At 35.9% G+C, this 25,801-nt stretch overlaps 2 protein-coding genes across 4 annotated transcripts in view; both read left to right on the top strand.

The window, feature by feature from the left end:
* LOC5574306 (putative gustatory receptor 28a) overlaps positions 1-8,693 on the top strand; it is a 41,397-nt gene extending 32,704 nt beyond the window's left edge. The window contains exons 2-4 of one of the 2 annotated variants that reach the window (XM_011495278.2): positions 4,812-4,883; positions 8,065-8,154; positions 8,221-8,693. In XM_011495278.2, the coding sequence (XP_011493580.2) occupies positions 4,812-4,883; positions 8,065-8,154; positions 8,221-8,346 (288 nt within the window). In that variant the 3' untranslated portion in view covers positions 8,347-8,693. The remainder of the gene's footprint in view (positions 1-4,811; positions 4,884-8,064; positions 8,155-8,220) is intronic. The other variant, XM_001655037.3, reaches the window with a different exon arrangement.
* Positions 8,694-11,373: 2,680 nt separating this feature from the next.
* On the top strand, positions 11,374-24,533 carry LOC5579442 (U2 small nuclear ribonucleoprotein auxiliary factor 35 kDa subunit-related protein 2). Of its 2 annotated transcripts, none has more exons than XM_021845163.1 (6): positions 11,374-11,497; positions 11,558-12,131; positions 23,307-23,545; positions 23,606-23,709; positions 23,869-24,025; positions 24,090-24,533. In XM_021845163.1, the coding sequence occupies exons 1-6, from the start codon at positions 11,487-11,489 to the stop codon at positions 24,472-24,474; spliced, it is 1,470 nt and encodes a 489-aa protein (XP_021700855.1). In that variant the 5' UTR covers positions 11,374-11,486; the 3' UTR covers positions 24,475-24,533. The 2 variants fall into 2 exon arrangements, with proteins under 2 accessions (XP_021700855.1, XP_021700857.1); XM_021845165.1 differs by having other exon boundaries at positions 23,606-23,725; positions 23,815-24,025; positions 24,090-24,519.
* Positions 24,534-25,801: the final 1,268 nt, after the last annotated feature.

Here is a 25,801-nt window from a genome sequence, read left to right as displayed (position 1 = left end):
CTTGCAAAACCTACCTTCAATGATCCATTGAAGCCACATGATTTTAGTGTGGAGCTCGGAAGATGATGAACTTAGGGTTACCAGACGTACTCTTTTTAGAGTACATGTACTCTTTTCTGCTTTAAAAATTCAAGTACTATTCTTTTTTGCCAAACTGGCCCAAGAGTTCTCTTTTCTAGATATTACGGACGACTGCCGAATAATCAAATAACTTTTTGAAGACACTGGAATAATTTTGATATTCCATAAATACTAGCAGAATCGAATCGGTAGATAACCACAGTAATGTTTAGAATAAAAATATATCTCGCATACTCTGACATAACGCCCTAAATGCCATTGGTAACCATGTGTGTAGCTCGTTGTTTCTGAGCAAGTGAAGGAACAAACATCCAAATCAACATCACTGGTAGGTAGATAATGATACTTTCTTCACCATAGAGTTGTTAAACAACGTGTAAATCCATTCAAATGCTCAGAAATAATGAGCTACACTTATGGTTACCAATGGCTTTTAGGGCGAGATCATAAGTTATGCGAGATATGCTCATTAATCTCACAAACATTTAGAAACAAATGACCTAATGATAATTTCTCTCATTCCTGTTTATGACGGATCCATATTTCGTACGAATCCTATTTGTTCGATTACTTGGATTTTGCTTGATTTTGCTGGCGTATGCAAAACAGTTTTCGAGGGGGGTCTGTAGCCTTGAGGTTACGCTTTCGCTTCATAAGCGGAAGGTCATGGATTCGATTCCCAGACCCTCCACAATAAAACCCGTCCAGCCACCGCTTCACGGAGGACTGTGCTTTGGGGAGCACATCCATCCTCCGTCAGTATCAGATGGTGACTGAGACAAACTGACCCTCTTCGCAGGCAGCTAGCCTCACTAACAGCAGAGCTCTCTCCTACCTGCTCAGTGTGAGAGTAAAAGAGTAGGAGAGAGTGAAAGAAGATGTAAATATAGATAAGTTAAAAATAGATCTGTATCGGTAAAGAAGGTACCGTAATTTCGGGTGAAATTGATCATTTTTCACGTTTTTTCTAGTCTGTTTTCTATAATGTTAACAAAGCAAAGCAACTAAATGCAGGAAAACAAGTACGAAGGTGTGCCTCATCGACTCAAGTACCGAAATTTTCTAACAAATGTCATTTTAGTGTTAACAAATATATCTAAAATAAAAAATCAGGGGATCTCATTTCGGGGTGAAATTGATCACTTGTCAATGCCATTATTGCTAGTTTTCAAAACAACTCTACATGATAAATTTGAGCTCCCTGAATCCGAATATGCTTGTCTAATTCTTAAGAATGCAATGTTTATATAAATAAGGAATAGTTAAATTTCAAGAATTACGCGGAAACCGGCTAAATGTATGCAATTTCCTAAGGAATTCAATGATATCTAACAGAAATTCAATTATTTCAACCATATGAGCTAATTGGTACGAGTTTTGGTGATGAAATCTGGTTTGGGGATATATCTCAAGCATCCTCACAAACTTTCAGGTTTATACCATGTTCAAATCCTTGCTTAGAACTAGAAGTTCATAGGTGTTTGTCAATACTCCACCGTCCATGATTTTGAAATTTTATATAATTTACATAGTAATAAACATTCTTTAACGCAAAAAACTTCACAACACACAATTCGACAATAGTTACGACAAACAACGTTGTTCACTTACTGCAGCTTACATTGATATTTGTGCTCCATTACGAATAAATAAAATCGTGTGATACGATGATCAATATCACCCTTCTGATAAATTACACCCGATTTTACGGTACAGAACAACTGATTCCGGCACAGTAGTGGCCACGAGCACAGAGTGCCTTGAAAAAAAAAGTTTTCGATCGAAACAGCATTTGAGCGTAAACAAGAATACACTGAGAATAGTGTTGCGGTTGAAAATACTATATCAGGGGGTTAAACTAAATACACAACGCCACTTGATTTGTGCAGACTAAATTCGTATTTATTTCGAACATTTTGGTTATTCAATTTTACCATAGCATCATTTGGACAGTAAAAATTACTATATCATGGTTAAAAACTTGCAGCAGGCCTGAATCGTACCGAGGATCTGGTGATTGTCAAGCGCGAACGCTTACCGCACGGCTATCGATACGGTTGGAATGAAAGGCAACAAAATGCAAATAAAAAGCGTTCATCAAAGCTCAATCGTGGTTCGAATAGTAAATTTAAAAACTCGTTCATGGTTCTCATTACTTCAACGCTTGTTTCAGTGTAAAGGTGAACAAGTATTGATAAACAATCAATGTCCCATCGATTTTCGCTTAAAAATTGATTAAATTATTTTAAATATTTTAGCTTATTTGCTTTGATAAAGCACTATTCTGAAGCTTTCTTTTTGGCGTTCTAGTGATTGAACAAAATGTTGGAATTAAAGAGGTTAAAATAAAATGTTGATGCATAAGTAAATTACTAAATCAACCAATATTTAGCAAAACTTTTTTTTACGACAATTCTAGAGATTCTTTTCAGTTCAAATGTATAAAAATTTCCTCCTTTCAGTTCTTCTGTTTTTTTTTTCACAAAGATATATTGTTCGACATTAAAAAAATATTTCTACAAAACACAAAAAATTGAAGATTCATGATACTATAATTTTTTTATAGATTTCTTTTAAATATATGTGTTTTTCTAAAAATATTGACTTGATAAATGGATTCGCTCAGAGTCAATGTTTAGTATGAATAGTGGAAGCAATACAACATAATTGGCAAATGAAATTAAAGTTATTTTTTTTTTAAATCGATAATGATAAGTTGAGAATAGTTTCTTCAAGACAAAACGAACTATAAATAAATTGTAGGAAAAGTGGCTGTAATTATTAATCTGATAATTGTTTAACAATTTATGCAAGCAAAAAAGGTCGTTTAAACATAATTTACTAATCATCCGGAAATCTAACTTTCAATCAAAACAAAAATTTTTGGTCAAATAAACGAAAATTAGTAAAGACCGCTTTTTTCCTTTTTTTCTGAATAGATTAAATGTACTCTTAAGTACTCTTTTACGGCGTTGGAAAAAGTGTACTCTTTTCGGTGAGAGCAAATATGGTAACCCTAGATGAACGCAACACGAGTGACTTGTGTAATGTAGTGGTGAAGCTTCGGAGATAAAGCTCCGAGATTGCACCTACTTGACTTGGCGGAGCGAAATCGGGATCGTTTAAACGGGACGATTCATTCTGGTAACTATTGCGGTAACGAACAGATGTTAATTTTATTCGTCATCTTTCGTTTACTATACCAGCCTAGAGCTGAAAATCTCAAGAATAAATTCAATAGGGTAATGACTGTTTATTTCGTTCTTAAACGCTAACAGTTGGCACCAGTGGAAAAAAATACAGGCAACAACAGTTTCTTTCACTTGCCGCCGAGCGACGACACTGTTGCTTGTATTCCACTCACTGATCACGCTACGCTGGATTCTCAAATTTCTTAAGCTTTCAACACAAGCGCATGGAAGAATGGTAGTCGGAGAACTGTCAAAACGTATGGAAAATAATGAAAAACATAAATTACTTGCAATTAGGAAACTGGATAGAAAAATTGTGACTTGAAATCAAGTGTAAAGTGAATACATAACTTTTTGTGGTTAGTAACTAACTGTTCATCTTCCGTGGTGCTTTCTTTGCTTCAGGATTTCGTTTTTACTACCACTGAAAAAGAGCCATCTAATGCCTTTTCAGTTTTGAATATCGCCCTATTATAACTTCTCGTATTGTTTTTCTAATATCCATTTCGTAAAACAAGATTCTTACACATAACACTTTTATCATTCATCATACGAAATAATTGAACTTTTTAAAATAGTCGTGTTATACACGTTTAATATTTTGTAGATAAGCATTTTCGGATAGTTTCCTTTTTTTTGCCGCAAACGGTACTCCAACTGGATAAAAATAGTTTGTATTACGTAATTGATAATTTTCTCAACAACATCGTTTGTTGTTATCTGCAACCACCAACTGATTTTGTAGAGCCGTTTTCTAGGATGCGCTCAAACTCTAAAAATTCGTACTGTTTTTACTCGGGATTATTGCATCGTGTTTCAATACGAAATAAACGAATTTCGATTACAAGGTGCTTGGTGCAATATAACAATTATTTGCGTTTAACTTGGGTATTGTATTTTATAACGAAGCTGGTAGCATCATACCACAAATAGACGTAACACTGACGAAATTTTCATCGACCACTCATTTAACGATCATTTCAAATTCGTTAAGATACAAATCTCACAACCAGAGGCGCGCGCATCGTTTTTCTTCGCGTATAACGTTTTACACTACCGCCATCTGCTGGTCTTGATGTACAAAACACTTTTTTGTGCAACATGCTCACAAGATGATGATGGTGTATGGTTGGGCCACAGATAACAGATGTTTATATCCGATTGTAAAACTGTGTAAGACAATTAATGGTGATTTTAAGTGGCAACACAAGTAGCAATATCGTGGTGGCGCTGTTATTGCTAAGTTCCCATGGTAATGTCTGTGGTGAATATGAAACATTTCAAGATACTTATATTCACCACTGATTGCAGCAATACGTTGTGTGGCGGCGCTAGTGTTTTCAACGTGTTTTAGTATGAATATATACACAAGTTTTCAGAAGATTTTTGTTCTAGCATAAACATCTGTTATCTGTGGTTGGGCGATGGATTTTGAGGAAATTTGTTCTTAGTGTTATGTCTGTTTGTCTGTGATCATACTATGGAACTGTTTCGTTGCAGAAAACAACTTTCATGAACATTTTTTGTTTCTACTTTCAGAACAAGCAAATCGCAGTTAATGTTCATAAGCTGATCAACGTTAACAACTACGATGATGAGTTGACCAAACAGGTAAAATCAGCAATTCGGTTCTACGAAGGTACGGTGCTGTCATCTGCAAAAAAAAATGTACTCGATGCGTGAAGCGTCGAAAATTTTACCCGCTGAGGTATAGGAAGGGAAATTTCAATTTTTTTCATAACATTAACTACAATACCTAATTGAAATCTATACTAAAAAGATTTTTCTATAATTCAATTAAATTGTGTTTTAGTTCTTTAATAGGCATTTTAAAACTGACTTCATACAAAAAAAATGCTGAGCTTCGCGCATAGGGTCAACTGTGGTAATTATCTTCGTACTCACGAATTATCTCAAGCACATTCTTCATAAAGTTTATTAAGGTACCGTGGGGCAAGTGGGTAATGGATTTCGCATAGTTGGGATTCTTCAAATTATAGAGACCTTAAATTAAAACAAATGAGGTCGTATATATTTTTAGCTTGACTACCGTCAAATATAAGCAGTATACTGAAATTGATTTTTATATAAAATTGAAGAAAAAAGTACAAAAAAAGTTTTTGAAAAACGTATCCTTACTTTTCACCTGCCCCATAAGTGGGGCAAGTGAAAAAATTATCTTTTTGAACGATAAATTCAAAAACTAACAGTTATATTCACGATTTCTCTTACCTTTAACATTTGTTAAGGCGTCCCAATGAACAATAATATAAGTAACATGTAAACAAAGAGAATTTTATTATTGTCACTTGAATTTTCTTCTGTTAAGTTACGTTTGTTGAAAAAAAACGACAACATTATAATTGCAACATTTCCTATGTTGATTCTTACATCATGGGACAGAAATTGTATTTCAGCCGGTGGCGCAACCAAGGGGGTCAAAGCAACCACCCCCCCCCCCCCCCACCAAAACAAAATTTATATGAATTACCATACTGCAAAATACAAACATCGGATAAGAAGGTTGTATTGACAGTTATATAATTATAATTTGTAACTTTCTGATTAATTGACTCGGAAGAGTTTCATAAGAACCTAATTTTCTCACTTTTACGAATAAACAAACTGCAGGCTTTTAGCAAGAAGTTAACTCGTGAGCGATTTCTCTTCATCGATACTCTCCTTCGCTAATAACTTCGCAAACTTAAAAAAATCTTATATTTCTTGTTCATGAAGCAAGATTTAGTGACTCTTTATCCTTTGGCACGAAAATATTTTACGAAAATTTAAAAAGTTTTTTGCACAAAATCAAATTGCACCCAAGTAACCACAAGCATTATAACATTGCACGTATTCTACTGCATATCAACACCATTGATGCAACATTGCTTTTATTCAACAAATTTCAAGAGCTGTCAAGCAATAAACCATTAACCCTACATTACAAATGTATCAATGCACTAACATCACTTTATAAATTGTACTGCTGCATTAATATTACTTTATAAGTTGCTTCATTGCTTTATCGTCCTTTTTGCATTAATTTAACTGTAAAAATGCCCTTTTCCACTTTTAAACTACTTTAATGATAGGCTTACGGCAATGCAGCTGCATTATATATGCAATTATATAATGCTCCATGGTTACTTGGGCACTCTTTGAAGTGAACAAGTGAAAAGAATTCGATGAATGTAGATAAGCCTTCATTCTCGTCGTTGAAATGTATTTAAGGAACAAAATAGGCGAAGAGTGATTGAACGCTATCACTAATGTGCATCAAATTAAAACTATAAGTGAACAAACAGTTTTTGATGAACTTTTGAACAAACCATAATGAATCAAGATTTGAATAAGCATCAAAATATTCAAGTTTCATGATTTTTTTTTTTTTTTTGATCGTTTATATATAAAAAGTAAAATTGATGCTACATTAAAAAAATAACTCAAAGCTTCTTTCATCTACTACAGGCGTATTTTGAAAAGTTTTCAAAAATTGCATCAGGTACATCAGACCCTTTTTAACTGGTGATGTAAGTTTATATAAATAGGTATGCCTGGATTGGACGTAAGAAACTTAATCTAGCAAATTATGTTTCGTCGTTTTATATGTTATTCTAGAAACGTATTCATTTTTTCTACATTGACTTCCGTTTTATCGTTCAAAACCCCCCCCTAGAGCCAAATCCTGGTTGCGCTACTGATTTCTGCTCTGTAGAAACTCCACCGCTCGTTATTTGTTTTTAAGAAAATCGGATATGACGTCGGATAACTCTTCGAGAGAAATCAAACGGGACCCTTCAATAAAGTATTTAGAAACTTTTTTATGTGGATATACCTATACCCCATTTTTTATGTTTTGAACTAGCTTTACATAGACATTCCACCAGATTTTCGTGCGTTTTCATATATTGGAACTTTTCAATTAACGTCTTCCTTTCGATCGGCTGTCCCAAGTAAACATATTAATATCGTAATATTTGGCAACCTTTTTTTAGAGAAGTTCCATGATTTGGTCATGATATTAGCTTTTAACGCTTTGAGTATAATGTTTCTGGAATTATCAGCACGTTCTGTTGTTCTATGATAATTGCGAACCTTGTATACTTATAGCTACCTAAAGAGAAAACACAAATTCAATCTCTTATGAGAATCTTTTCACTTGCCCCACGTGATCAGAAAATTGATGGTGTTCCAATTAAGTTATGTTTAGGTCTATGTCGAATTATTTCTTAATTTTTTTATTGCAGTTTAAAACTGTCAGGGGGGACAACTTAAAAGTGGTACAGAAAATTATTTTCCGCAACTTTTTTCCGCTGAAAATATTAAAATAAGATTGCACGTCGCCAACTTATTACGGAGTAATAGTTGACAGGTTAACAATGTTTCGCTCTATTATGCAATTATGGCTGAAAAATCTCAGAAATCTCTTACCTATTGTAATTTTCGCAATGGCCTCAAAGGTTTACGCATGTGTTTAAAACGTTAATTCACATATTCAGTAAAATATACCAATTATTTTCACATACCTCATTTACCCACTTGCCCCGCGGTACCTTATACTAGGGTGGCCCATAAATAATTTCTGCCACCTTTAACTTACTTCTTTCGCGTAGTATAAATCTGCCCCGAGAATTTTTAGTATCTTGATTCGACAACATACAACTAAAAAAACAAGACTTGTAACACATCTTATAACTTTCAATAACATATGAAGGAATATGACAGGCAATCAAACGTAGCACCTTAAACATTGTTGTACAATATATCATAAATGTCTTTCTTATTTCTACAGTTAACCAACCTTTCACTGCAAATGACCCACCGGAAAGTGGCATTTACCGCTTATGGCTTTTTCAAGCTTGATTTCACCTTGCTTTTTACGGTAAGTTGTATTGTGCAAAAAATTGTAACTGAAACGTGATTCATGATTCTCTTTTTTATATTTCAGCTTGTTGGTGCAGCTACCACCTATCTCGTCATTCTTGTTCAATTCAGCCTCAATCAGTCACAACCTTGCAATCAAAGTATGATTAATTATGTTACGACACCAGCGAATACAACGTTGTCACCATAAAAAAAAACAAATGCAAAATTTAAAAATAATTGTATTGTTCATGGATGTTACTTTCTTCTTAATTGTGATTATTATATTACTGAAATGTTGTTCAAAATAAATACCTAATTTTGAGGCTACCATTTCCAGACACTACTAAAATCTCATTATGCGCTGCTTGTGAATCAGATGGAAAGAATTTTGGTCATCTCGGATTCGCATACTCCCCTTGTAGAATTCTCCCAAAGATATTGGAAACCTTTGTAGAGCATAGACATTGATCATATTGCCCAATCAACCAAAACTTCGGCTTCTCGCAAATGAGCCTCTGTACGTGCCATAAATTCTTTTGTTCTCATGACTTTTACTGTGCGCCGTGTGTTGGTGCTGTCACGCTCTCTCTCACGGGCAACTTGAAAACAGAGCGCACAGTAAAAGTCAAACGTTTTATAGCATGCACAGGCTTATAACTACATTTTCATGTTCAACAGTTCATGAACAAGTTTTTATTGGACCCTCAAGCTACCTAAGGGAACATTCAAAAATGCCATCCTTTATTTGGGCTTATTCACAAATTTCATAACGCTGAAGGGGGTGGGTGGGTGTCCGTAAAATAACAGCTCATATAAAATTCGAAAAATATTCATACATAATGTGTTACGAGGGGGTGGGTGGGAGTCATAAATGACCATTTTCAGTGTTAGGAAATTTGTGAATAAACCCTTTGGGGAGGGGGTGATCTACAAAGTCAAATAATCTACTTATTACAATAGAAAACCAGCGCTAGCAGAAGTGCCAACTTTATAAAAATATTCGAGAAGCAAAGCTCCCCATTCAAGAATGTGGAAAATCATGTGGCCGCAAATTAAGAAAATTATAAAGTTTTTGACAATAAATTTGATTTTGTTTTATCTCAACGGAAGCACATTAAATAATACAGTCGAAGCGCGTTATAACGACATCGCAAGGGACCGTCGCAATAGAGAAAAGTCGTTATAGAGAATAGTTATAACATCGAAATGTGTTTCATGGGATCGAAAAATGTCGCTATAGAGAGCTTTTGTCGTTATAAAAGTTGTCGTTATAACGAGCTTCGACTGTAATTAAATTTTATTCAAAACTTCGTCTTGCCATTAAGTAGGCCGTTAAAAAGCGCAATGAAACATCCCATACACAATTACAATCCCGTTCACTCATGTTTTACCGATTTTCCTGGTGAATATAATGGACTTTTTATACATACAAACACGTCGGAACACTTCAGGAATATAACTTTGAAAGAATTTTCAAAATCCAATAGCCCGTTCTAAAGCCATTTCGTGACATACAAACACCATTCCATTTTTATTTATAAACTTCGTCTTGCCATCAAGTTGGCTGCTGAAAAACGCTTTTGATCGTCCCATATAAAATGACAGTTTCGTTCGCGCTCGTTTTTTCAACTTTCCCGGTGAATATCCTGGGATTTCTTGCACCCAAACACATCGGAACCCTTGACGAACAAAACTGAGAAAAAATCGTTCAAATCCGTTGACCCGTTCGTAATCAATTTCGTGACATACAAACACCATTCCATTTTTATTTATTTACTAGTAGTCCCGGCAAACTTCGTCTTGCCAACAAGAAGGCTGTTGAAAAACGCCATGAAATGCCCCGTGCAAAATGGAAGTTCTGTTCACTCCTGTTTTTTCAACTTTCCCGTTAAATATCCTTTGCTTTTTATACACACGAACACGTCGGAACCCTTAACGAATTCAACTGTGAAGGATTCATGAAAATCCGTTAGCCCGTTCTTGAGCCATTTCGTGACATACAAACACCGTTCTATTTTTATTTATATAGATAAATATTGAAAAATTGATCGTCCCATATGAAATGACAGTTTCGTTCGCGCTCGTTTTTTTAACTTTCCCGGTGAATGTCCTGGGATTTTTATACACACAAACACGTCGGAACCCTTGACGAACAAAACTGAGAAAGAATCATTCAAATCCGTTGACCCGTTCGTAAGCCATTTTGTGACATACAAACACAATTCCATTTTTATTTATAAAGATATACATATATAACATGGACATCGATATGCATTTTTCGTGCGAATAAACATCTACGGTATGCTCATATCTCAGTGGAAGCAATCGAAAAATGTGTGACAAAATCATTATTTGGTTGGTTTGCATACAAGAGGCAAACTCAATAATGCAGATGAATTTACCTCTTGTATGGAAACCAACCGAATGCACCAACGTAAGCAGTTAAATCGTCCTTAGCGGAGCCTTTTGGTTGCTTAGAATGATTAAGTTTCTCACTAAATTTCGACTACTTACCACGAGAAAGCGCAAAATAGGTGCATGAACAGTTTGGTTGTCATAGCCGTGTCTCCCGGCGCCGTACGATTTTACAGCAGGAGATTTTCATTTGACACTTTCCCGCATGCGCATCTGTTTGTTTTGATTTGATTTAAACGACAAGTCAGTAAAAAACATCAACTACTGAATAGTCGGTAATTGTTTTTACTGACTTTTCGGCCTGTTCGGTAATGTAGCAAAATTGGGTCTGACAGCTACCGTAGTTCAGTAAAAAGTAAAAATTATTACTGAACATCAGAAGTTTTCAATCAAAAAGCTAAACGTTCGGTATTTTTTATGATTTACAATTCGTAACCAGTATTAAAAATTACCGAACAAGCAAATCGTGATTGAGTGTGTAACGTTTTGGTAGTTATTTTCCCCTCACATGGTTCGCAGTCGACCCATTTGAGTTTTGACAGTCGAGTAGTATATCAGAACAAAGTTGAGAGGCGATAGTTATTCCTAAATTACCGGGAGCAGAAATTAACTTTTGAGCTGTCAAGTTTACACCATGCTCTAGAGTTAGGACCAAAGGGGAAATAACTTGTCAAATTTTAATTACAAGTAAAACTTCACTGCTAATTTATATAATTAATAATTAATTCATATTTTTCCCATTTCTCTGTTTTCTCCGTGTGGGCAAATTTATATCGACCGCAGATTATATCGACTTATCGACATGACTTTAGAATCCATCTCCATCTGACTGACAGTGATTTATTTACAAACTATCGGCTTTGCAGTAAGAACGTAATTTTTTCCAGTGAAATTTATATTTTAATTGAATTTGTGCGTATTTCTGATCAAATAATGGCTATGAAGTATACGGATAAAGGTTTGAGTAGTGGTTTTATGGGTAGTAACGATTTGTTTCTTGGCAGTCGTAAACAATGGAGAAAATACATAAAGAAAACCCGACGCAAGAAGATCCGGCAGAAACTGGCCCAACACCGGGACGCTGCAGAAGCCAAAGCGGAAGCGCTCAGGTTAGCGGATCCGGACTACGTTATGTATCTTCGGGAAAGGGAGCAACTAGAACGAATGGCATCCGAATGGGAAGAGGAACGGCGCCGTTTTGAGAACGCTCTTTGGCTGGACCGCGAAAAGGAGGCTCAATCCTTGTTTGCCGAAAAGCGCCAAAAATTAGAGGAAGAACAACGGGACGAGAAGGAGAAGCGAGACCGGATAAGAAAGGAGTTCGAAGAAATGGAAATGAAAGCTAAAGCGGCCAAGGCAGAAAAGGAGCGTCTGTTGCAGGAATTCCTGAAGAAGCAACAGGAACGGGAACGGATGTTTGCTGAATATTTAGTGGGCATAGATGATCATTTGCCGGTGTTGCGTGAGTCCAGTCATTCGAGGCCAGATCGAAATCCTTGTGTATTTTTCGGGAAAGTTGGTGCTTGCCGGTTCGGCGTCAGGTGTTCCTCCGACCATGCAATTCCTGGACTTAGCGAGGTGAGTTTCATCATAGACACAGTATAGGACAATATATTTGCAACGTTTTCTATTTTTCAAAATTCTTAAGTTCAGAGCATTTGTATTTCTTAAGTTAGGGTGTTGTACGTTAATGATGGCATTTCTGATCCATTTCATTTCTTAAGAAACTAGGTTAATACGCGCCTTGATTCCTCATCCGACTTCTGGAAGTGCTTTATATAAATTGGAGCTAATATACCACAGACCATTTACTTTCATAATAAAGGAAGAACGTGATCAGTAGGTGCCGCAAAAAATATTGAAAGTATTGTAAGTCCTGTCAATTGGTTTGTCGTAGTTTAAAAATAAAATTACAAGCAGTACCTTACAACCCATGCAAGATGAGTGAAAAATTGGTTTGCAGAGAATGGCGTGTGTATTGAGCAGCATCCTAGTCGCTGTAATGCCGTGAAACGGAAAAATTCTCACATTTTCAAACATTTGGCATCAATGTATCATCACTTGAATAAATTATTTGATATATTTTTAATTTCCCTTCGTGTGAAACATAATGTTTTGTTACAATTTTGTTTATTATGTTATTATTCAGTCACTATTCGGCCTATAACCAATTTCAATATTCGGCAAAATAATCGAGATATTCGGCCAGCCGAATATTCAGTACATCTCAAGTTAGATCTATGCTGGGCTGATATCGAAGCCTGTTAAGGGGTCATCCAAAAATGACGTCCATCATTTAGGGGAGGGGGGGGGTCTATGAAAGTGTGACAGTGCGTGTATTAGGCGTGACACAGGGGGGAGGGGGGGTCTAGGAATCCCGAAAAACGATGGACGTCATATTTGAACCGTCCCTAACCTATAGCATAGTATTCCAATCTGTGGGGTGCGATCCCCAGTTAGTAGCAGTTTGGAATTAAACATTTTAAATTTGATTGGAATTTTCCAAAGCTGAATCATTTTAAGTCTAAGATTTGAAGCATCTAACAATTTGAAGGATAACAATTTTCAGGAAATATGACCATAAAAATGTCAATAATAGAATCCGCTCACAAAGTCATTTATGTGAAACAAACATCACTTATCATATTCAAAAAGGTTTGGGAAAATATGGTGAATTATTTTATATCAACGCAACATGAAATTTCTATGTCGAGACATGCGCCCTAAATTTCTGTGTTTTTTATGGAATACCGCAGTTCTTTTCTGACGAGAAATATTGAAAACTATTCTAGTGGATTCCTCTACAAATGTTAAATGTTAAATTGATTTTTTTGTGTTTTATCAGCACTTTATGATTAAATTTACAAATAAGCGAAATTTATCTGAATATTGCAGATAACGAAAGAGGCTGCAAAGGTGGAGACCAACGTAGCAGTTTTATTTATTCAGTTTAGAAAGCTAGGCATTTTTACCTGTGGTCTTTGGTCCGCGCAAACATGTATGGACCGATGATTTTTGATCAGATAGCCTCCCTCCCCCCATAGATGACCACGTGGTTTATGGACGACCCCAAACGACCGTACTGCTTGACTCGATTTTTGGACAACGTTGGAAAATTTAACCAGCCACACAATTTTATTTTTGAGATTTGGTCCGCTGATCAAAAAGGTTGGGCAAGCCTGACCTAGAATGTCGATCCCGTGCCAACCCGCGAGAAAAAATCCCAAGATTTGAAAAATTTACCGATGATCCCGGGATAATTGTAGGATATACTGAAAACCACTATTTTTTAACCCAAGCAATGATTTTTCTCAGCCTCAAGCTTTATTCATTCGATCGAAAACCAAGAAAGGAAAATCAACATTCGGGTACTCAAAAACTTGGTAACATTTTATATTTTTAAACAAGTATGGTATCTTATATGTCAATTGCAGTTACAAGATTACATGACGATTTATTTTATATGCTCCTATAATTATTCATGGGATGGTATACAAACAACTGTCAAACCGTACCTATACTGCCCATAAACGCATGTCAGTCCCATGTTTGCTGGATTTCCTATTCACATGGGACAATTATGCGTTTATGGGCAGTATGCCGTGAATCGCAAGTCAGTCCCATCTGCTTTTTCGTCAAAATTGAGTTGAGTTCAGTTTTCAACATCTCTCCCAATGCTCTTTCAGCAGCACTAATGAAATGATATGATTTGTTCAAAAAAAATAAGAAAAAAACAGCAAGTCAAATTGTCCCATAATGAAGAGTAATCGCATATCAGTCCCACTACAGACTTTCGCACCGTGAAACACAAAAATGTAACGTGTTTTGATAATCTTTATATTTTTCTCGGAAATATATCGTAGTGAAAAGCAAGTTGTGAAAGTTTCATTAAGATTGGAACATGTTATAATCCTCTGGAATTATTTGAATATTCGTATGGAAAACGAGTTTGAAAACTTCACAGCCCATTTTCTCAATGCCTACTTTTTACAGATGGGACTGACTTGCGATTCACGGCAGTATAGCTGTGAACAGAAAAAACGTATTACTATTTTTCCTCTGAATTGGGAGCCGGATCCAATTATTGGTACTTTAGGTTCCCTTCGGCAGGGGTGTCTTTTCAATCATGCCAATGTGAGTCATAAAAATGGCCAAGTTAGTTGAAATCCATCAAACTTGAAGACAAGGTGTTTGAGAGTCCTAGGTACAATTATAATAGAATCTTGAGCAGCATTCTAAAATATTTTTTAAAAAGATTCGCACACATCCTTTTATTCCTGGCTTTCACCTTTGCCGCGCATTCGTTCGTACCGTGAGGGCCCCTAACTCTGCGCAGCTCCTAACTCTGCGCACTTTTACCAAAATCTGGTAAAATACTTAAATTTTTGTTTACATTTTTTTTTTTTCATATATTGCTACAATAGTAATAAAAAAGTAGGCGAAGAACTCTCTTGACAAATTTACGTTTATTACTTAAATAAAAAATAAAATAGCTTTAAAAATATTGAAAAACGTACAAATTGACTGCCCGTTAGCAAAAATGCTAAGGGAGTACCTCATCACTTAAGTCATTTGAAGCAAATTAAAGATAATATATTTCAGATTTTTAATACGTAGGCACTAGTTTATTTATCGAGCAATCATCACTGGTAAAGTGCAACTTTTGTTTTCTTCATTTTCTTATTCTTCTTACGTGCGCATAGTAAGGAACCATTTTTCAACTATGTTCCTTACTATGCGCAGCAGTTATAAAACGTTATTTTCAACAAACAATCAATCCTCCAGAGGTCGATATTGAAGGGAACCATCGACTTGTCGACACCATCGTGATATGGAATAGAAATGCTTTGGAAAATGGTTTGAGGGGACCATCATAGTAAGGGAAGATTAAAAAATGACGTCCATCATATTTTAAGGATTTCTACACTCCGTCCCCTCAATCCCTGTCGCAATTTTTTTACAGTACCTAATGCATGCATTGTCACATTTTCATAGACTCTTCCTCCCCTCAATGATGGACGTAATTTTTGAATGCTCCCTAACCATGCAATAAATAATTTAGATTTTTTGTATAGTTCCATGAGTCAATATCGAGAAATTGAACATCGAGGTTTAATCGTATTTGCTATATGGAAACGCCCATAAAGTACTGTTATTGATCTGCAATAGGAATCGTTCATTAATCGGACCCGAACCGAACCAAAGAAAATTTGATTTTTATATTTTCTAGTGAAAATAACATAATAAACAGTCCAAGCTAATTTTCCTTTACACGCCAAGGGTGAACGCAAAAAGACGTAGTTTGTACCATTTTTGTATGTTGGTTTAGATTTTAGAAAACTAAGTTAATTACATGTTTTGGAAACCATATACACCCCTATTCTTGTTTACGTTCGAATGCGCTTTCGATCGAAAAGCGATTCGCATTCTCGTTTACGCTAGCAAAATCAAATGGATTCGATCGAAAGTTGGATCCGCCGTAAACAAGGATAAGGGTGATAATGATTTCGATTATTTTGAGAGTTGCACTTAATGGCATTCATTAATAGTAATTATCATGGATTGAATTATAGATAAAATTCACTTCATTTAGTAAACTTCCCTGGCCACGATCACAGGGTTTGACGGTGCCAAAGTAGAAGGTGCACCATAATAATACCCGTCTGTGAAACATATCACCTTCCCAATACTTTGGCACACCTCCAACGGTTCATGATTTATCATGAAACGGCTGCATTCAGGCGGAGGATCTGTTAATATGTTTCGGCATATTATCAGGTCCTCTTCGAACGGAGGGACCGCCAGGGCTCATTAGTTACTTATAAACCAGTGCTGGTTGTTTGATGTTTCAATTCGTTTACACGAGCTGTAGCATCCTTTGTACTAATCAGTGGTTAAGTTTCGAAGCCAACGTGTGATCAATCGTTTTATAATGCAACATAAGAATGGGTGTTTGGTGGAACTGTGCGTTACACTCGTCGTTATTAAATTTAGTGATTGTGAAGGTGCTAATAGTGATTTTATAATTAAATCTATAGTGATGAAAATTTGAAAATTAAGGTGAAGTGATTCTGATAATTTTGTTAAAAATATAATAATAATGATGTGAACTCTACTAATTTAATAATGGCCATAATACATTGTGCAATCATTTTTCTGAATATAAACTTAATTGCCTAGTTCTTCAAACGTGCATGATAAAAGTATTAATACATAATGACAGCGAGTGCAGAAGAATGGATCGAATTGATTTTTTTTAATGTAACTTTCTTGATCATAGTGCTAAATCGTAGTTTGAATAGTAATGACTCTACAGCAACAAAAATAATGATACATTTAAATTGAATATTTTTAAATTACTTAGTAATGCTAACAGATGGTAATGCTAACAGATTTATATGAAAATGGTGTGATGTGAAAAGTGATATAATAGAAAGTATATCTGAAGTGTATTACGAAAGTTGATGAGTGATAATCGGTGATATACGTGATAGTGTCGAAAATAAAAGTGACGATAGTGTGTGATGAAATGAAATGGGGAATGAGGACCTTTTAATAAAACTATTTCGTTCTTCACTTTAACCACTCTAGTAGCAATTCAGGCCTTATCATAGTTTGATAGTATTTTGAACTACTAGACTGCAAAACTACGGCAAGGGCTGATTGCTGCTAGCGTACACAGTGACCATTTGAGCAACATTGCTTAGGAACGTCTGTGTGATGAACGCAATAGAGGCTTATAAAAGCAAATGCTGGGAAGGAGCTTAGGGCAGATTAAGAGTGCCAGTACTACCCCTATCGCTACCGACAAAAAAAAAAAAAATTCACTTCATTTAGTAAACTTCTTTGTTAGAGACATTCCACGCTCCACTAGGGACGTAATGCCGTATAAAGCAAGAAAATGAAGATTAATTCAGAGTTCAACTGCTAGTAATGCTTTTACTAAAATACTTCAACTGTTATAAATAGTTTATCGAGTGCGCAGAGTTAGGAACCTAAATGCGCAGAATAAGGAGCATTGCAAAAATGAGTGCGCAGAGTTAGGAACACGGACACCCTTAAGAAAAAATAAAAATTTGCAATAAAAATCATTACTTAGTGAAACTTTTATATTTTTTCCTTATACATAAGATCAATAAGTATTTGCTCCCAAAATTTCAGACTATTGTGTTTTGTTTTCAATTAATTACAGCTGTTTGAAATTTGAAAAGTCTTAACTGCGCAGAGTATGGGGCCTTCACGGTAATTACACCACACAAAAGCCATTTTTTCAATGCCTTGAATTTCACGACGTTTTGTTTCACATTAAAGCACTTTTCTCTAACAAACCGAATTAAAGAACGCGGTATTTGTTGTTTCTATTTTTTCTTTTTGCGATCTATTACCGATTACTTTTAAGGCTAAGTAGCCCGTCATTCGTTTTGGCAGCCATGTTGACATTGTTGCTCACAATTTGAAAGTGATAAAACTCAGTCCACATAGTTCATATTGATCTGGAAAAGTATCACTATATGCGCCGACGTACATAAAGCATGCTGATACTTTTTCAGTTACGTCAGTGCAATACCAACCAATTTTCTTTAACTCAAAATTCTGGACAAACATTTCAAAAGGGCACATCGACATTGGTAAACATTGGCTTTGCAAGATGCTGTTGAGCCCAATTCAACTCGATCACGCTCACCAATACCACTATCAGGAAGAGCTAACACTAATCTTTCTGATAGTGGTTAGTTTGCGTGGGCGGGCTAAAAAGGGCTCAACAACAACGTTTCTAAAAAAAGGCTCAAGACCTCTTGGGCCCTTTTCAAATGTTTGTCCAGAATTGTGACATGTTAAGAAACAATCATCAACGACGCATACAAATTTCAATGACGGCCTACTTCGCCTTAAGGCTCAAGAATCCATCATTCAATCATCAGCAATCATCAACAATTGAAAACCAGTTTTTTCGTTCAAATTTAAAGATATCTTCATGAAAATCTATCATCGCAATAGAGATAGCAAGTGCAGTGCAATGATAGATTTTCATGAAAATTGCTTCGATTTTGAGTAAAAAAACTGGTTTTGAAAATTTTCAAAACGATGATGGTTATTTTCCTCTTAACACGAATCAACACTGGGTGGCGAATTACTGGCGTTAGAACCCAAATCAAAATTTCAGAGGCAAATTATGTTAATGATGATGATTGTAGCATGGCACCTGCCTATACTGCCCCTCTTTGCACAACAGTCTCATGTTGGAAAACGACAAACTGAGAAAAAGACGATTGAAATGTGGAAACAATTTCGCTCCATTTTGAGTCTTTATTTGGCCTAAAATGTGTTAAATTGCTACATATCACTGTTTGTTGAGTACACGAACAAACCTAATAAATTTCTTTTGAATTCAAGTTGAAAATTTGCCTTAAAATGCACAAAAATCGCAGCGAGACTGTTATGCGATTATATACAATATAATATACCAATGTAATTGCATACCAGTCCCATCATGTTCATCGGCTCGTTCGACAGCTACTAAAACACTCATTGTTATTAATGCACTGATTGTTTCATTTGGTATTTATGTTCTTTGGCCGTAAAAATTTAGTTATTGTAGTACAGTCAACTCTCAGTAACTCGATATTAAGGCGACTATCGAGTTAGGGAAATATAGTGTTAAAGAACACAAAATCAGGGTAACTTTGGTTGAAGGGGCCATCGAGGTATCCATGAAAACCCACATTTACTACACATTCTATAACTCGATATCGAGATACGGAATAACGAGTTACGAATAGTATACTGTATGTCCATGGATGAATCACCAGATAAAAAAAAACATCGGATTGAATGATTTCTCAAAACAAACGTTATGATGTGGAATGCGCTTACAGTCATGAGTCCCAGTCATGAGAGACCCAGATGATCATCTTTTGGATAATGCGGAAATGGAATCCGATGGAAATGATTCGAGATGTTCCAGAACAACCTAGCTAATCTGTTATATGGGAGATCCAGAATGACGAAACAAATTTTTCAGGCAACTTCTGTAAGCCTTGACCGCAGATCTAAAATACAGTGGCTCGTGGAATGTGCCGAGCCAAAGTCTTTCTGTATTCTCCCAATTAGCAGATGAAGCAGGTTGCTGATTGTTTTTATATGGAAATCTTGTTTTTGCATTGAAAAGTTTTTATTTTGCACACTTACAAGCAAGTACTCCTTAAGTCAATTTTACCAGTTATCGAAAAAAGCAAAACTAAGTTTTAGTTCGATATTCCTGAGCACCAGCAAAGAATCATTACAAAATTTAAATAAAACATGTAAAATGAACTTTATTTTATTTTATTTTATTTTTTGTTACTCATTTGTTTTTATTCCCCTTTTACCACCCAAATGATTAACTACGGACATAAAAGAAGATTAATATTTGTATAAGCCTTATTTAAAATGAAAATTTGTAATGCATCGTAATTGAATATACATAATTATGTGTGATATCCACTAATTTAAAAATATTTTCAAAACAACGTGAATACATGACATTTACAATGTCGTAAGCAAGCGTGTATTAAATACAGTCAAACCTCCATGAGTCGATATCGAGTCATGGAACAGAAATGCTTTGGAAAGCTGTTTGAGCGAATCATCATAGTTACCATGAAATTTTGTTTAAGTATGGTTCCATGAGTCGATATTAAGACATAGAACATCGACTCATGGAGGTTTCACTGTATAATTGATTTCCCTTAACTTCGCTACACTCAGTGAATATCGAGAGTCTGAATGTAGTACTAGAAGTGGTACCCATTCTGAGCCAGTGATACGGACTTTTATGTGACTGTTATGCGAATATTTTCAAGATGGGACAACACAAATGGGGTTGGTTTTTGTACAAGTTAGGAACAAAGGCTACTTTTTTAGCAGTTTTTATCGATCTTCTGACGATGTTGAGTTGATTTATGCAAAAAACGCAAATCGGTCAAAAGTCGACATGGGACTGTTATGCGATTATGGGCAGTATAGCACTAGAATAACCTGAAAAGCCTGTCATGGTTTGTACATTTGTAGCTTAGCTTAGCTTAGACTGACTACACATATCAATGGTTGCTATTCCGTGATTGACCGAAGTCAGTGAAAATGCACAAAGAATCAACTAGAAGTTCGGCTGGGATCGGCCATAATCTTCTTCAATGTGCATAATTCAGTGCCTCTATTTATACAGGGTCAATAACGGTGCCGGCCACGTCCTTGCAGTCAGGTGGGATTTGGGGAAGGAATGTTAGTGTGTAACCTTTGCTATTTGGAGACCGTGTTTGCCTCTGCATCTCCACAAAGGTTACTGGGAGGGATGTTTGTTAATGGGAAGGATCGTTGGGTCACAGGATTCACTTTGATAAGCGATTAGACCATGATAAATAATGATTTGTGAGATATATACATGCTTATTTGTAAATATAATATTTTCATTTGATATGAACAATTTCTATGTAGTGGAAAATTATGCCGACACTTGAGGTGACGAACCATTCAAAGTTTGTCGAACAAATACCTAAATGTAACATTCCTACAGCTGTCAGGACGAAAGCATGTGTTATTATATTTTACTTATTTGAAAAGAAACAAAAAACTCGATTGGTTGGAACATCATAGAACACTCTTATTCTTATGCCGACACTTACAGTGGCGAACCATCCAAAGTTTGTCGAATAAAGTGAACCTTTCGCAAGTCTACACTTGTAGTGTCGAACCATTCAAAGTTTTTTTTAAATTACAAAAATAAAGGTAAAAACCCCTGAAAATAAAAAAATGTGAAAAATAAATAATTCATGAATCAGAGTTTGTGTCGACACTCACAGTGACGAACAATTCATAGTTTGTTGAAAATTCATATTTACGTCCCACAATTGTAACGATTAAATGTGCAGTCATACATATTTTATAGATTAGAAATAGTAGTATGAAACGAGCTCACCAATTGATCCTTTATCCTTCACTGTGCAGCCACAATCCACTCTCAGCCTCACTCATTTGCTCGGCTATATAAAAGCACTCAGAAAAAAATAGGCGCGCGACCCGAAAAGGAAAAAAAACTTGGCTTTCTTGATGCACTGCCCAGCAGCAAGCGTCAAGGTCAAAGGATCAAAAAGAACTCCCTGTCATGGTTTGTACATTTGTACACCAAAAACGCAATAAAACTACTGTTTTTCGTTAAATAACTTCAGTTCAATTATCCACTTTGCACTTTTTCACCGAAATCGCATGGACGAACACGAGTTGAGAGAAATGCTTAACGATCGACACCAGTCACACCACTTTATGATACAAGTTTCTTCCCGCCCCCTGTGTGACTTACATCGCCGGGCACTTATTTTCGCTATGGAAAACCTTCGTACTTCTTCATTGAAGAATTCAATTCCAATCACATGCCGTAAAACTTCTATAATTCACGAAATTTTAATTAATTTGCTCACCGACAGCGTAAAATTGAGAATGTAAACAAAGTTCAATCCGTCGTACTGAGAAAAAAAAAGCTTCAACTCTAGTGGAATTAAACGGTATAGTACTAAATTCGGTTTTTATCTACTTATAAAGGAAAAGCTTCATAGGATGCTGGGTCGTCAGGCCGAAGTACATTAGGCCGAATGACTTAAACTAGAAAAAGCAAACATTTCTGTTTTCAGTTAAGTTTTGAATGTGTCTGCCTAATAACCCATTCGGCCTAACGATCTTCGGCCTAGTGAACTTCGCCCTAATGATTATACCGCCTTGCGGTATCTTCAACAAAGTTGTGAATAAGGATGGGATCGTTCAAATATTCGTAACGCAATAGTGGTAAGGAGCGGGCCTTCCATACTCTTACTATCTATACACAAATTTTAAACCCTCCTTGTAACGTGGATAAATTTACTATTTTTTCTATAACAATCACTTAACTCAAGTCGTTATTACTATGGAACTTGTCATTAGAAAAATCAAACAAAAAAATTGTAAAAATACCATCAGTGCACCAGATTCCGCTCATTTAAGGGAAGTTATATGTTCAAATGTGTGTTATAAAATAACTATTGTGTCGATCAATACTATTTTTATGTCACAGTGTAGCTCCAAGTATAGGTAATCAGGAACAAAGTAAAAATAATTTGAAAAACTTTTATAAATAAATATTTTATTGCATTTGTTATTGCATCTAAGTGTTCCTATTTCCGCTCACGGTAAACAGATTTCGTGACGAACTTACTAAAAAATGCATGATTTCGAATTTAGTTATTTATGCTGATATTTTCTGTGGTCAAACCATATCTACTACTGTAATAAAGAAGGCTGTATACTAAAATCGACGTTTCTTTAAAATTTTGTTCAATTTTTCGCATGAGCGGTTATTGGAACACACACAAATTCCTAGTGGCCCAATAACCGCTCACGAGGTCTTATGTTTTCAATATAAAGAATTTTTTATCAAATGAAAATAATGTCAGACGACTTCATTTGAAAGTTGTTAATATTGCTGGAATATATCCGTGCGAAAAATGTTAATTTTTGACACGAAAAATCAATTTTTACTCTAGTGAGCGGAAATAGGGACATGAGCGGATACTGGTACACTGATGGTACTTGTTATAATAAGTGATGTGAAAATTTCTTTCCTAGCCTATCAAAGTTGATCATTTTGTATGGAAAATTGAAAAAAATGTAAATATATTGTCCAATAGATGTATGTTCAACAATACTAATATTAACTAAATACTAATATTAACTATTTTCAACCACCAGCTGCTTCTTTTGCCAAACTTTTTCGCCCACCCGGCGCTAGATCACCAGCAACATCCGGAATATGGTTTGGATTCCAGCATAGAATTCGACGATGATGAGCTGTATCGCAGTTATACGGAATTCTTCATGGATGTTATTGAAGAGTTTGAATCGTTCGGTCCGATAAGTGGCTTTTTTGTTACTCGAAACTTTGAACCACACCTAAGAGGAAACGTCTACGTACAGTATGAAAAAGTTAGGTGAGTTTGCCTGCGAAACATCCAACTGTAGTATAGATAATTATTTCACAATAATCTCAGAGATGCTGCCAAAGCCTATCAACGAATGAATGGGCGCTTTTACGCATCGAAACAACTCCGCGTGGAATTCCGAGCGCCCATTGTCTGGACTGCAGCCGTTTGTGGTAAATTGATCGAGACGTATCCTTTTTCAAAACAAATAATATATCTTATCATATTCAATCCATCACCAGTTTGATTTACCTTAACCCAGATTTCTTACATATTAGCTGAAGAGTTTTTTGCCGCAGGTTTACATATTTGAAATCATTTGCCATTCTTAGGGCTTTTCGAGAGATCCCGGTGCCAGAAGGGCAAATCATGCAATTACTTACATTTGCTGGTGAATCCAGTCGCAAAGTACCGATACGACCATTTCAAAGAGTTGCAATCTGCTAGGCAATCACAGAGACAATCCCAACGTTCGCAGTTAATAGAAAGGTATTGTCTTGTCCACATTTATCGTCAATTGCCATGCTCTAATCATATTTCTCAACTTGTTAAGGTCATGGGACGATGTTGACATACCAGCCAAACAAAGGGCCAATTGGCGTTGGTCTGAAACTCCTGAAGTCGAGCAGCCATCTCACAAATCCAGATCAACATCGACCACATCTGGTCTTCGTAAAAATCGATCTCGTAGTCGAGAATCCGCCGATTCTTCACGTAACAGGTCTTCCAGCTCCCGCCGGTCCAGAAGCCGTAATAGATCGAGGCATCGATCGCGTGAACGTGATCGTCGCGAAGAAAAACAAAAACGACACAGTCGCAGTCGTAGTCGATCGCCAGAGAGGAAGAAAAGTAAAACGAAGAAAAAGAAAAGAAATAGATCGAGGAGCAGATCATCAAGGACTAGTAGAGAAAAATCTAAGAAAAAATCTACGAAATAATAAAATTGACTTGTTTTCAAAATAAAAGCGATTGTTGATAGCGATTTTAGAGTTGTCTTTAAAGCCCTTAGTATAATTTCTTTGAAAAACGAAAGATTTTCCTTTTTTTTTTGTTCTGCATTATGGATTTCGTTCTATACTCATGAATGTTTGAAAAACACGGTTGTTTAAGAAAAAAAAACCGCAATGGCCTAGGTTGATTTTTACAAATTTATCATTTATACGATTCTATAACATTCCCCAGAATGTACCATTCCCCAGAAAAGATAATAAAACAGTATTTTTTGTTCTTTTCCCTGGATGTGGTCGAAGAGAGTCCTATTTTCAATTTCTCTCGCATTAACCAACTGTTTGAGGTATCTTTCTTTCTTCTTCAGTTTCTACTCTGGTCGCAGCAAATCCTTCAACAAGTTCTTCGGGATCTAAGAAGACCAAGGCTTGAGTCTGACGGGACGCCAATTGCAGTTTAGTGCTCTTGGCATATTTCCCAGACAGCCTGACTTGCTGTATGCGCTTCCACCAGCTTTTGGAGAGGTGAAGAAAACACCCATACAAAGCTGTGTCCGGGAACACATGTCGGACAGCGTTCATCTCAGCCATCTCAAAATCGGTTCAGATGATCGCTGGGACGAACTCGATTTCATTGTCCCTGCATTTTCTTTAAAGAAGCATCAAAGCTCGTTTGTATGTCGCTTCAGCCACGGTGGACTATATTAAGAAAGTGATATATTCCGAAAAATGACAGCTACTTGACGTCGTCATTCCTATCCACCTCGAACAAATTTGCGAAAAAAAAATGATCTAGTGGTCCGGAAGGTATATGGTACGATAGGAGTGACGTCACATGTTTACAATGAAACTTGATATTTACCGTGAAGGCCCCATACTCTGCGCACTTAAGGATTTTCAAATTTCAAACAGCTGTAATTAATTGAAAACAAAACACAATCCTCTGAAATTTTGGGAGCAAATACTTATTGATTTCATGTATAAGGAAAAAATATAAAAGCTTCACTAAGTAATGATTTTTATTGCAAATTTTTAATTTTTCACAAGGTTGTCCGTGTTCCTAACTCTGCGCACTCATTTTTGCGATGCTCCTTATTCTGCGCATTCAGGTTCCTAACTCTGCGCACTCGATACATTATTTATAACAGTTGAAGTATTTTGCTAAAAGCATTACTAGCATTCAAACTATGAATTAATCTTAATTTTCTTGCTTTATACGGCTTTACGTCCCCAGTGGAGCGTGGAATGTCTCTAACATAGAAGTTTATTAAGTGGAGTGAATTTTATCTTCAATTCAATCCATGATAATTACTGTTAC

Source organism: Aedes aegypti, chromosome 2 (assembly GCF_002204515.2).
Source record: "Aedes aegypti strain LVP_AGWG chromosome 2, AaegL5.0 Primary Assembly, whole genome shotgun sequence".
Classification (NCBI taxonomy): Eukaryota; Metazoa; Arthropoda; class Insecta; order Diptera; family Culicidae; genus Aedes; species Aedes aegypti.
The sequence above is the reverse complement of the archived record's forward strand: the minus strand, read 5'-3'. Positions and strand labels throughout refer to the sequence as shown.